Below are 13,512 nucleotides of genomic sequence, written 5' to 3' on the forward strand. Positions count from 1 at the left end.
TTAGCCACGCTAGCGGCATCAGTTGGGCCATCACTTTGGTCAAGGCTGAAATATCTCATCAGCTATGGGATGGACTGCCATGAAATGTGACTGGACATTCATGAGCGCTTCATTTTTCATTTATAAGTCAATATTTTGGTTTATGACCAAACATCTGCAAAACAAATAACATCCATCAGCTGCTGTTTATTGTTAATGAGCGAATGTCAGCACGTAAACATGCTTAACTAAGATTGTCGACATGGCGATGTTAGCATTTAGTTCAGAGCACTGTTATGCTTAAACACAGCGTTGCAGAGCCTCTAGTGCAGCTGGAGACTATTTCTATATTTATTCAGGCAATTCAGGGATATAAAAAAATATCACCTGCTGTTTCACCTCAGTGTGGTTGTGAAAGTGTAGAGAGGAAACAACATGATGTGTGAGAGGAGACACCATCGTCTGGACAAATCGGGAGAGAAGTCTGAAAAATAGAAATAAACTTGGACCCACAACAAATGAAACAGCTGACAATACATTTAATCTTTGCAGTCATGATTGTAATAAGCATTTAAAGCTGCGACTGATAGGAAATCAAGCAAATCAAACCCCAGATTGCAATTTAATCATGATTATTATCTCACTGGCGAGTATAGTATCTCTTCCAGTCCGCTGCTGGTGGTCTGCAATTAGCCTGTCTGTTCTGTAGCCTCCCCCCCCACACACACTCACAGTGGTAATACATGATTGAGGTCCTACGGCCACGCTGAAATAAGCTGATTTCTCCTATGCTGGTCCTGCATGTAAGCTGCGTTTAGAATAATTAAAGAATGCTAAGCTGTAATACCTCATTGCTGTCGTGTCAGAGGTCAATATGGAAACTAAAGCCAATGAATTCTGCATCTAAAAGAGTAAATGCAGATCATCTCTCATTATATTACAGATTGTTTTTCATGGTTCTGCTTTTCATGCAGGATATACGTCTGTGTGCGTGTGAGTTTTATGTCTAGGACCACATAAAGAACGATATTTAGTTTTAGATTTCAGAATAAGATCTTTGCTTTGTTATCATTGTTTATTCAGGAAAGTGAGCTGAGCAAGAAGAGAAAAGAATGTGAAAACCTCGAACATGAAGTAAAGAAGCGACAGAAGAGATGTCTGGATTTGGTAAGCAATCTTCTCGCTCCAGTATTTCCTTCTCATATGTTCTCTGGCAGCACTTCACAGTTTGCGTAATGGATTATAACACTGAAGGTATGGATTTCCTTCGCTTAATTTTGTTGTCTTGTGGTTTGGTAACAGGAGAGCCAGCTTGAGGATGAGCGAGGCAAAAATGAGCAACTAAAGGAGGAGGCAGATCTCCTCAGGAGGAAGGCACAGCTGCTCGACCAGGTCAGTGTCTAATGCTGAAAAGAGCTCAGTAGGTCACGCAAGACAAATCGTCTGACAATCAGACTTTTCAGTATCATGTTGTGGATTCGATTCTCACAATAATCTATAGGAATGATTGAAAACTATGAAACGATCCAGTCCGTTAACCCTTCTGTTGTTTCTCAGACTCGGGCTGAGAATGAGGAGCTGAGGGAAGATCTCTCTGAAGTGACCGCTCAACACAATTCAGTTCTCGAGGAGAACCAGAGACTCCGTGCCAAACTGGAGAACCTAGAGCAGGTCCTAAAGGTACTACTCGACTTAGACACTCAATGTATTAACTGTCAATTTCACCCCTTGACCGCTCTACTTTGAAAAACACTACCATCTTTCTGAACAGCATATGCGAGAGGTCGCCGAGCGAAGGCAGCAGCTGGAATTGGAACATGAGCAGGCACTGGCTATCCTTAAGTTCAAACAGGATGAAATCAAACGGTTACAGCGGGTAAGGACCACACCGCCATGTGCATATTTGATATTTTATCTTTAAAAAAAATCAAACCCCAAAGCTGCTTTCAAGCTAATTTTGTGAAATGTCCAGCAGGAGGCAACCTTTGGGCACCAACGAAGCATCACGCTTTGTCACCGGTCGCTTGCTGTGCTGTGAATTAAGTAATTTTTATGAGCAAATAGTCACGGTTACACTGACTTTAATGTCTTTTTAATCATCAGGCTCAGTTATTCGCCAAGAGGGAGCATGAGGGAGTGGTTCAGATGCTTGAGGTGAGTGCGTATTACGCTACTGTGACTACTCAGCAAAGAAGACAAGCATCCAAATGATTTTTAGCACATCTATGTGCATTTATTGCCCCATAGTAAAGCCCTGAATTGCTCTTAAATCAAAGGTGCTGGTGTTTATTAGTCATACAAGAGAGTGGAAGTTAATTCACTCAGCACCAACATTCAAGAGTGTTTCTCAGACTTCCTTCTCTTGCTGTAGTGAATTCCTGCGTGGACACGCAGCACAATGGGCTTTTTATTCTTATCGAAACACCTGGCAGAGAAGCTGTAGCAGAAAATACTTATTTTTGTAGCACTTCACGGCCCCCGAAAACCGTTTGAACAGATGGCATCTCCACTGCCGTGTGACGTTCATGCATGCTCTCAGTGTGAGTGTAACACACTTTGAATTCAAAATGAATCCACACTCTTGCCGACAGTTGAAAGTCCCCCCATCTGTCTGATTGGCTGCTACTTTTGAATGAAGAAGAAAAAAACAAAAAACTCAAGAGCCGACAATAAAATCTCAAAGTCCACATTTGATTCGTGTGCTGTGTGTTCTTGTTACAAGAATTGTCCCTAAATGAAGTGTGTATTTTATTTTAGGAGTTGACTCAGCTTGTGTTGCAGAGGGAGCTGGTAGAGTATAGTTGCTCCTGTTTTTAACAAATGCTCGTTTCCTTCCTCTTGCTTCGTTTCTCTCACTTTCTGTCCTTAATTTAAACACAAAGCATCGCAGGAGAAAGTCTCTCTCCCTCCCCGAGAGCCCAAGCTTTGTTTCCAAGTCGACACCTCGCCTTTTGCAATCTGTCAAAAACAGCTTTCGAAAGACTAAACCCGACGTTTGTGCTCGATCAAAAGGCAGGTGTTGGCTGCCGAGAGGCCAAAACACTAATGATTTTGGCTCCTGACAGGATTTCCTTTTTCTCAGCCTGCCGTGTTTCTACTTTATTAATATGTTTTCTCTTTGCCAGATTCATTGTTTCACAAGCATGTGTTTACGTTGGTCTATCTTTCCCCCCCTTTTTGTGTTATCTGTTTGCTAACCAGAGTACACTGGACTGCATGCAGGTACTGCTTGACCTCACAGGCCAAATTATTTATTTTTCTATTACAATACCTCCTGTAATTCCTGTGGCTAGAACCACCAAACCCCCTTTGATTTAAATCCTTCAAGTTGACAGAACACACAGGTTTGCACGTTATTCTGTGTTTTGCACATGCCCCGCAGTAAAACAGTCTCTCATAAATGCTTCATGTGTCCGCAGACGCTCATTTAATTCTTTTTTTAGGTTATCAAAGTGTTTGCAAATCAGGCTATTCATATGAGGCCAGATAACAGCGTGTGTGTGTGTGTCACACAGCTGCACTGAGCTCACCATCATGCTTATCACGATGGCTTGTTATTCGATCTTACATTGAGGCAGAATCTCCCACCGCGTATACCCAACACTGAGATCGAATCGCCGTGAGTAAATGGGTGTTTCAGTCATTTCAGCTCAGTGTAGCTCGATACTGACTGACTGACTGCAGACTTGGCTTTTTGCGTAGGTGCGAGCTAACAGGAAATGTTGTTCAGACAGTTTTGTGCAGAAGCTTTTGTCAGACCGGCCTGCCAGGAAACTCCCACCGCAACCTGAAGTGAAATCAACCACATATAGAAACTCAGTGGGGCTAAGACAAACCTCTGTAGTGTTCTGGCAAATAACCCTGCTGTCTAGCGGCTTTATTAAAGTGAACGCAGCTTAAGACAGAAGCACAGTGTGTAACTTCTCATGCTGCCCCTCCAACTCTTGTTTGCTACCTCTGTTTCCCATCTCACCAGAAAACCACCCGCCTTTATTTCCCTCCTTTTTTTGTTCCACTGAACCTCTAATTCTTTGTCATTTGTGTTTGAAGCTAATGTTTCACATCAGTCTGTCTTGCAGAAACCTTATTTACACCTCACGTAAACAGCAATGTACAGTATTTACTGTATGTTTCCCATAAGGTGGTTTCTGCACGACACTGACAACCTAGAAGAGAGGTTACTTTTACATGCAGGGCCCTATTTTAATCGTGCAACGGCAAGAGCTGAGCTGTACATGTTGGGTGCCCCAGATGATGTGGGTGTCACCTATTTTGGTTAATGTATGTGCAGCAGCGCATGGTGCAAACACGCCGGCTAGGTGGAGGGGAATATAGATCAACTGGCGTGGGGATTAATAAATAGCTCTCAGCAAGTCACATCACTCTGAAGCAGCTGAGCCAATCACAGTGATGACATGAAGTGAAGAATTATCTTCTGGCGATGGTGCCGAGTGGACACACAGCATGCACCACGTATCTGCAGCAAGCAAGAGGCAGATGGTGTGTGTGGGCAAATTTAATTTTAAGGTCAGGAAGGTGCTCTCTGCGCTCGCCGTTGCACTGCCATGAAAATAGGGCCCTCTGGGTTTAAATCCCTCCACATGACTGATGTGTTGCAATAAAACACTCAAATCCACCTTAAAACGCAGTTACCCCTGAGATGTATTGACCGTCTCAAACTGATGAAATTTACCGTATGTCTGTTACACCGTGTGTGTAGTCAAAGGTACGAGATCTGGAAGAGAAATGTCGCAGCCAGAGCGAACAGTTTGGCTTGCTGTCCCAAGAGTTGGAGAAGTTTCGACTGCAGGCCTCGAAGGTGGACCTGGCCGGCTCTAGCCTCCTTAACAACCCCAGCCTCTCTGTTCTGACCAATGGGGTGGGCCTGACTACTGAACGAGGTGAGCCACACCAAAATGACTTGTACTCATACCCAAAAAATGCAACCTGTACAGTCAAGTTGTCGGTAGCTTTTGCTCATGATAGATTCAGAAAGTTTGTGCTTTTTCTTGGGATATTTAGTGCTTTAAAAACCATTTAACAACCAGATCAAAGAGGTGGATTTGGTTCATTTATAATACCCATAAAGTGTTTTTGCAACCATGTTTCTTTGAGGTTAACAGCTTAACTTGATCGATGACTGTCCAAAGAAAGAAAGCATGTGTCAAAATCAGCCTTTTTCTCTCCTTTCAAGATAAGCTAGTAGTTAAATCATCTCCTAACCATAATTTAACGCTGGTAGTTTATCATTTTTGTTAGTGTTCATGGATTCTTTCAGTTTCAAAGGACATCTTATCAGCAAAAGAGGAATTGAGCACAAAGCATGGCTGGGATGCCTCCTGTCAGCCTTTAGCAGACAGATTTTTCATATTGACTTTGTCCTTTTAAACAGTGAGGGTACATCAGATCCTGTACGTATCCCACAACTGTATTCAAGCTCTTTATCCTACGCTCTCCATGTGTTTTAGACTGCACAGGTGGCTCATGGGATATGGTGTCTCTGGGCGAAATAGCCTTCTGGAGTCTCGAGGGAGGTGACACTCTCTCCTGCCCTGAGGGTAAATGATCCGCTCGGTACTCTCTCTGTCACTCATGATACGTGCGGCACTGTCATAAAAAGCATGGCATGTTCTAACCTTGTCATCCCACTCACCCACCAACCCACACCGTCGCTGCTCGCCATTACATGGGGGGTCGGTGCTCGTGGGCCCGTGGTGAGAAACTGTTAAGCCCCTTAACAGTGCTGGTGTGACACAAGGTAGTGTGACCTCTCACCTCAGACAGATGGAGATGGGATTTTTTCCTCCACTGTTTAATCAGCCAGGTTCACCCTTGAGCCTCCTGCATGTCAGCCGGTGACCTCACCCACCTAGCTGCTCATGGATTCAACCAGGTTAACCGGCGATAGGGCAGAGGGTCTATTAAGTCAAGGATTATGTATTATCCCCTCTCTCTCTCTCTCTCTCTCTCTTACTTTCTCTCTCCTGTTAGATGTGGCCACCGCTCTGCGGATGGGGGCCACCCCCCACGCAGCAGGGCTGTCCAGGGCGGAGCGCTCGCCTGTCACCAAGCACCGAGAGCTGCCCACCATCAGCGTCAGCAAGTCAGCCTCTTCCTCCAGCAAGTCGGAGACCACACACCTCACCCCAAAGTCTGACACCCACCTCAGTCCGCACAAATCAAGCCCAACACATGAGGTACCAGCCATGAATCTGAGCGCTTCATCATTTATACATTAAAGGAACAATCTGCTGATCAAAATAGTTGTTTTTACATATTTGATGGGTGGGTTTGTGTTAATTTGATGCTCCCTTTTGCTCTTAATGTCCACCTTGGTTATGTCATTGTGCAGGCTTGCTGTCTTTGTTTCTATAGACAGGCAGATTGCTCATCAAGATTACCACGCATGATCACATTGATTGTGTGGATTTAATGGATTAAAAAGCCCTCCTTAACCTCTCTGTCATCTCACGCGAGCACACAGTGTAGCTGAACATGCAGGAGCTCCCTCCGCTCTGCCGTAAGAAGAGCTCCTTCAGATCTGCTGCCATTTGTTGCACCACGTCTCCAGAAAGTCTGTGTCTGTCTGTCACTCGCAGCATGACAGACAGACACTTTTCATCTAGTCACTCGTATGCACAAAGTTCAATACAGCTCATATTTAGTGAGATAATCCACTCGCCACTGTGGATTATGAAGGTTATACAGTAGTAGTTGTAAGTGATTATCCTTAAAAAGGTTTTTCCCAGGGAGCTATAAATATACAATCTCTTTTATTGTATTGTGTGTAACCGCTATGAATGGAAATCAAAGCATCCATCCATTTTCTTCCACTTATCCGGGGTTGGGTTGCAGTAGCAGCAGGTTTAGCAGGGCGTCCCTGACGTCCTTCTCCCCCAACAACACATTCCAGGTCCTCCTGGGGGGTCTGCTCCCAATTGGACCTGCCCGAAACACCCCACAGGAAGGCACCTAGGAGGCTAGTTTCAACACAAAGGAGCTCTACTCCAAGGCTCCCTCCTCACCCTATCCCTAAGACTCACGACGACCATAGGTGAGGGTTGGAATGTAGATGGACTAGAAGATCGAGAGCTTTGCCTTCCAGCTCAGCTCCCTTGTGCCCTTGATGGTCCGGTACAACATCCACAGTACAGTGGACGCCACACCGACCTGCTCCTTTTTCCCATCGCTCGTGGACTCTCAAAGGAGTGATAAAGAATAAAATGATTTATTCGTTCAAACACTTTAAACACTGCCTCACGGTCTAGATGATTCACCCTGTGTTCATGGCGTTCTCAGGTGGACACTGCCAGTGAAGTGGAGGAGCTGGACATCGACGTTGCCCCGGCGCCGTACACAGCCAGCAGAGGAGCAGCAAAGCTTCAGGTTTTCATTGCAAGATACAGGTTAGTATTAAACTAAGTCAAAAGTTCACTTACAATCTCAATGCCTTTTTAATATGTGTTTAAAAATAACTTGTTTGAACAGCTATAATCCGTATGATGGTCCCAATGACAACCCTGAAGTGGAGCTCCCGCTCACTGCTGGAGAGTACATCTACGTGTATGGAGACATGGATGATGACGGCTTCTATGAAGGTAAGTCTGGAGTATGCATTGTTGCACATACAGCTTCATATTCCGTCTTTACATGGCATTCAGTGTTTACCTGTGGCTCCTTACAGGTGAGCTGATGGACGGACGGAGAGGGCTGGTCCCCTCTAACTTTGTGGAACGCGTATCGGACGACGACGTCATGACCACTCACCAACCAGAGACAGGGGACATGTCCCATAACTCCCTGCTAGACAGCAGCCTGCACAGTGCCAGCCACCAGCAACACCTCCACCTGGGCGTCAGCGCCTCAGAAAGGACAGAGGCCTCTGCCACCTCTGGCCCCGCCTCAGCCCCCTCAGATTCAGCATCGGCCTTGGCTGTCCCAGCCCCCCTCACCAACGGCCTGGACTTGGATTTGGAGGAGGTGGGAGTGGACATTGTGCCTTACCCACGTAAGCTCACCCTCATCAAGCAGCTTGCCAAGAGCATCATCATCGGCTGGGACCCTCCGTTGGTGCCGGCTGGGTGGGGCAATGTGTGGAGCTATAATGTGTATGTGGACCAGGAGCTGCGGCTTAATGTGCCCTTCGGTTCCCAGACCAAAGCGGTGCTGGAGCGGCTAGACATAAACCTCAAGGCCTACCGCGTGTCAGTGCAAAGCCTGACGGAGAAGGGCCTCTCTGACCAGCTGCGCTGCAGCTTGCTGGTCGGTCGGGACGTTTGTGTGGCGCCCACGCAGCTGCGCGTGGAGAGGATCACCGCCACCTCTGCCAACCTGACCTGGCTGCCCAGCAACAGTAACTATGTGCACATTGTGTCCTTGAACGAGGAGGAGTGTGAGCTGGTGAAGGCTGGCTGCTACTCGCTGTGCCTCAATAACCTCTTGCCCAGCCTGCAGTACACAGTCAAAGTGGAGGCACGGCCGCACCGCACGCCATGGGAGTTACCCGTGGAGCGGCGAGAACACAGAAGCGCTACAATCACCTTCACCACCCTGATGGCAGGTCAGTATTTAGTATTTTATCTGGTTCTTTAAAGGGATTGTTAAGGCGATCACATCCTCCATTAATGTCAGGGACCGTCTGTAAACTCCCGTTAGCAGAGCTGCACGTTAATCCAACACATCCAAATTAAGATGTTTTATATTCAGTTGTCGGGATTCTGCGCCGCCCACGCGAGGACATCCGTTTATTCATGAGAGAGCTGCTTTTATGCACTGCTCTGACTTGCCTGTCCTTTATTAAATAGCCGCCAAAGCACATTGGCACAGATTGAAATGCTTCAAAGGGAAATATGTGATTGGTCAGGACAGATCCTCCACCACACCTACCGATCAAGTATTCCTCCTGATGCCATGATTTAGTGAAAAGTGGGGTTGTTTTAGTGTTGCAAGTTGGTTTTGACCTTTTGTTTGACATTTTCCTGCCTAGAGCGAAAGTTTTCACTAATGGTGCGCCAAGTTTTTAATCCTAAACATCATCCGAGTCAGTCTGTGATCTGCTCCAGTTAACAATATTTTAATTTTCCTGTAATAAACGCTGTAACATGCATACTTGTGATGAGTGTCATATTAGATTTGAGCTGTATTTCTCTAAATGATCATTCAAATTTGCTTAAGTTTCATGCCCACAGTCTGGGAACTCAGGTATATGGTTTCTAAATTTCTTAAGTAGTATTAGATAGCATATTTTCATGTGCCCATCGTGACCAACTGTGAATCATGTTGATCCTATATTAATGTAAAAACATTCCTCCGTCTTGTCCCGGATGTGGTATGATGCTTTCGATCCCTGCAGGTCCCCCCGATGCTCCTCTGGATGTGCAGCTGGAGCACGGTCCCTCTCCGGGGATCGCCCTCATCAGCTGGTTGCCAGTCACGATAGATGCTGCCGGGACCTCCAACGGAGTCCGTGTCACTGGATACACAATATATGCTGACAAGAAAAAGGCAAGAAGTTTAGCTTTTTGTAAGCTGGTGTAGAGTTTTTATGTCGGTCTGCTGTGGGAGTTTTAAAATCCATGTTGTTCTCATCCAAGGTGCTGGAGGTGTCATCCCCAACGGCCGGCAGCGCCCTGCTGGGCCCCTCTCAGATCCAGTCCCTGCAGGCAGCTCAGGAGATTACTGTCCGCACCATGTCCGCCCACGGGGAGTCCTGTGACTCTTTTCCAGTCAATGTGCCCTCCAAGCTGGGTGCCATCATGGCAGGTCCAGCTATCACCACCCCAACTGTGCCACCCTTACCGTACACCCCTGCAGGTTCCACTAACCTGCCCTCGCCGCCGTCCTACGGGAACCCTGCTGCCAAAGTCTCCATGCTGCCCAGCTCTTTGCCATCAGACACTCACATCGCTGGCCTCACAGTGGAGCCTGCTGCCAACCCTCCTCACGCTCTCCACTCCGAAGATCTTCCCACATCTGCCTCGTACGTGCAGGCCTGGGCAAACCCCTCTGCTGGCGCTGCCTTGGCTGCGCGTGAGGCCACATTACCAGCAGCCTCCACCGTGACTCCAGTGGTAATCCTCACTCTCTAAACAAATATAGACTAAACAAAAAACAGAGTTACCCACAGCTGACCAACCTCTTTCTCCTCTTCAGGTTAATGTGACCTCACCGCCCCTCTCAGCACCTCAACCATCCCCAGTAGCAGCACCTGAACAAGGACTAGTAACGGCAGCAGCAGCAGCGGTGTTGGAGCAGTGCAGGAACACCGACAGCCCTGGAACTATACGTCCTTTCCCATCTATCAAAGAGTTCATCGAGGACCCCAGTGCCAGTGCCAAGCTCAGGACACCTGAGCGCATCCCTTCCCCACCCAGAGCCCCAATCGCAAACCTCCTTAACTCTCAGAACGTTAACATCCTCCTGCCCCCCTGCCCTTCACCGCTGGAGTCGGAAATAGACGAGGAGCGAGAGAACACTCGTTTGGTGTCCATCGAGGAGTTCTTGAGACAGGACCAAGAACCGGCGTACGGTCGGACGCAGCAGGTCAGACCTGAATTGTTGACACACAAGCATGTAGGTGTAGCTGCGTGAGTTATGAACCTATAAAATAAACGACGTTTGTGCTGCAGGAGGCCTGCGTGTAGTTTATCCAGGTCACAATAGTTACATTAATCATATCATTCTGATTGTCTGACCACTAGTTTTCCATCATATCTTCAGGCTTTTGATATGATCATGAAATATTTTTTAAAGATTATGAACATAATGATTTATCGTTTGTTGTGAAATCACCAAGCAAGTACAACAACACAAGATAAAGCAGCCAGCTAATAATATTGACTAGTCCAACAGCAAGAAGCTCAGCTAGGCGTCTGTCTCAGCCACTCTTTCATTTCCTTTCTTTCCTCCATCAGTGTACTCTTTGCATCTAACAGTAGCTATATGCATAGAAGCTGCTAAAACTCAGTTAAATTGTGGCACGACACCAACGCCACAAGTCAGTGTAGCATCAAAATGATTGGGGAGCTGTTATTTCAAGGTAGAAAAGCTACATAATGTTGCTTTAAACTGCATTTTATGTGATATTAAAAGGGTCTTTAAAAGTTAAAAGCTTTAAATGTGGTGAACTCCGCAGATACCCTGCTAAGTATTTTGTTTGAGTTGATAAGTCAGGGTAATAAGCCAAGACAGGAGGCCATAAGAAGCCTCGTAATGTGTAGTATCTGATAGATATTAGCTTTAAATAGGCAACATATTTAATGAAATGGTTAATGAGGATTTAAATCTGAAGATAAATTCGCATTGGATCGTTTGTTTGAGAATGTTGTATGATTTATGCAGAGTTACAGCAAAGGGCTGGTGGAGCCTCCCAGTGACTACCACGCCGACAACAGCCGTTCAGATCTGTCTGACATCCTGGAGGAGGACGAGGAGGACCTTTATTCCGACCACCTCGGAGACGCACAGGCCAGGGGCTACACAGTGGGAGGCAACAGGGTAAAGGAACGAGTCCACTACATATTTTGTGGACATAAATGTTCTTCTTTCAGTTTGTCCTGCTTTGTTTCTTCTTTCATATTTCTGATCGTGCATGATTGAGATTATTTTTCTTTTCTCTTTCCTTTGCTGGGTTGTCCTTTGTTTTGTCTGCACCTTATTTTCATTGAACTATATCCCATCATCACCCACTCATTCTTCCGTGCTTCGACCTGTGGCCCTTGTAGTCACGCAAGTCAGTAGCAGACAGTGATGAGGAGGTTCTTCAGAGCATCCTTAAGTTGCCTCAGGTTTGTCACAACAAGCAGCTGTTCAGCATTCCTGAGGTGACAGAGGAGGAAGACAGCAGTCAAGAAGAGCCACACAGCTACCGCAGTCAGCCACGGCCCAGGCACCCTCACCCCAGAGACGTAGAACGCCTCCACCATGCCCCCCAGCATCACCCGCATCATTCTAACCCACACTCTCACCCAAATGTTCCCCCTCACCATCACCACTTCAACAGAGATCCCAGATCCCTAACCAAAGAGCCTTTACTCAGGCACGGACCCAAGCCTAAGACGCAGCACAGGGTGCACTATGAAGACACGGTCGACACCATCAGTTACCCCGAAGAAGAAGACATGAGTTTATTTCAGGGCTCCACCAGCAGGCGGGTCTCAGCCCACTATCCTCCCCAACCGAACCCAAACGGCAAAGTACTTCTCAGAGGGCTAGGGGACCGCCTTAGGAGGGAGGCCATGCTCAGGAGTCAGATGGCTGTCGTCACGGCAGCCAACCCCAGCTATGGTCTTACCCCGCCAAGACCCTACCCAGTCAGCAAGACAGCACGGACTTCGAGGTCACCCAGCGGCCGCGGCATGGAGATAGATGTGGAGTACGGCACAGATGAGGAGCCGATGGAGCAGATGGGCTCTGATTGGTGGGTAGAGGGGGCTCAAGTGGAGCGCTGCAGACCGACTCACTGCCGAGGACTGAAGGCTGATCCGCTGGTAAATGTTTCTGCAGACCAGCTGCGATGGGTGTGTTGTCCTAGTGCCCTCCTGCTCCCCTGTAGCTCTGTGGATCTAACCCTCCGAGTCCTTTAGTGGATATCACTTAACTCCTACACTCTGTAGACTTCTGTGTTTTCCATCAGCTGCACTGCAGTGGACAGAGGGAGGTCAGCGAGCATGTTATGTGTTATAAACTCAAAGATGCATCACCCAGCGACTTATACGATTTCTAAGTCTAGCTGACTCTGTTCTCCCTCTGTCTCACAGCACTCAGTCTTTACCTAGTCCTGTCCTGCATTAGCTTACAGTGGATGTGCTTTGCTCTGCCAGCACCACCACAATGCAATGTTGGAGCTAAGCTGAAGCTAATTCTGAACCCTGAGGTGTCCCCCTCCCGCCCTGTAGAGATTATGTTTCTGTTACATGTTTCTTATTGTATCTTTGTCTGTATGTCGAGCAGGAGCCCAGCCAAATCCCTCCAGCTGAAGCGGGTCCGTCACGGGCAGCCCAAGCCGAGCTCTCGTCTAAACCAGCATGCTTGCAGGCCAGGCAACTCAAAGGTCAGACACTCTTTCCTCTTTTGTCTTCCTGTTTCCCCCCTCGGTCTCCATCTCTCTTTTTTTTTTTTTTCAACTAAAACTTGCAGTGGAAATGTAGGAGGCGACACCTGTGCTTTCTGTTGGCGAGTCTCCCCCCTCTCACACATGATGGTAGTCAGATTAGCACCTTGTGTAGGAAGGGAGGGAGGGAAAGGAGGAGGAGGTGCTGTAGCTGCAGCAAAGAAGAGAGAGAGAGAGAGAGAGAGAGAGAGAGAGAGAGAGAGCCTGTTAAGCTGAGAACCGGCTTAACCCAAAGTGGCTTGTCATGACAGGAGGAAGTGACAGACATTAAAATAGTAACCTCGATTAGCCAGCAAAGAAACAGGTCTGCAGTGTGGACGTACTCCTCTCACACCTTCCCCTCGCTCTCTTTCTTCTCTCCTCACACACTCATTCAGTGAAACCTGACATTTCTGGTGTATGCGTGGGTGTATACGGTTGAG

At 47.2% G+C, this 13,512-nt stretch overlaps 1 protein-coding gene across 7 annotated transcripts in view; it reads left to right on the forward strand.

Moving 5' to 3' along the window:
• The window catches only part of tspoap1 (TSPO associated protein 1), a 56,310-nt gene that overhangs the window by 35,856 nt on the left and 6,942 nt on the right, over window positions 1-13,512 (forward strand). For 6 of the 7 annotated variants that reach the window (XM_027273391.1, XM_027273393.1, XM_027273394.1 and 3 more), the window contains exons 8-24: window positions 1,063-1,146; window positions 1,282-1,371; window positions 1,537-1,659; window positions 1,751-1,855; window positions 2,083-2,133; window positions 2,737-2,769; window positions 4,700-4,880; window positions 5,448-5,537; window positions 5,971-6,176; window positions 7,279-7,385; window positions 7,468-7,577; window positions 7,664-8,539; window positions 9,332-9,483; window positions 9,573-10,049; window positions 10,132-10,521; window positions 11,320-11,475; window positions 12,931-13,030. In XM_027273391.1, coding sequence (XP_027129192.1) covers window positions 1,063-1,146; window positions 1,282-1,371; window positions 1,537-1,659; window positions 1,751-1,855; window positions 2,083-2,133; window positions 2,737-2,769; window positions 4,700-4,880; window positions 5,448-5,537; window positions 5,971-6,176; window positions 7,279-7,385; window positions 7,468-7,577; window positions 7,664-8,539; window positions 9,332-9,483; window positions 9,573-10,049; window positions 10,132-10,521; window positions 11,320-11,475; window positions 12,931-13,030 — 3,331 coding nt within the window. The remainder of the gene's footprint in view (window positions 1-1,062; window positions 1,147-1,281; window positions 1,372-1,536; window positions 1,660-1,750; window positions 1,856-2,082; window positions 2,134-2,736; window positions 2,770-4,699; window positions 4,881-5,447; window positions 5,538-5,970; window positions 6,177-7,278; window positions 7,386-7,467; window positions 7,578-7,663; window positions 8,540-9,331; window positions 9,484-9,572; window positions 10,050-10,131; window positions 10,522-11,319; window positions 11,476-12,930; window positions 13,031-13,512) is intronic. The other variant, XM_027273395.1, reaches the window with a different exon arrangement.

Source organism: Larimichthys crocea, chromosome XXII, assembly GCF_000972845.2.
Source record: "Larimichthys crocea isolate SSNF chromosome XXII, L_crocea_2.0, whole genome shotgun sequence".
NCBI lineage: Eukaryota > Metazoa > Chordata > Actinopteri > Sciaenidae > Larimichthys > Larimichthys crocea.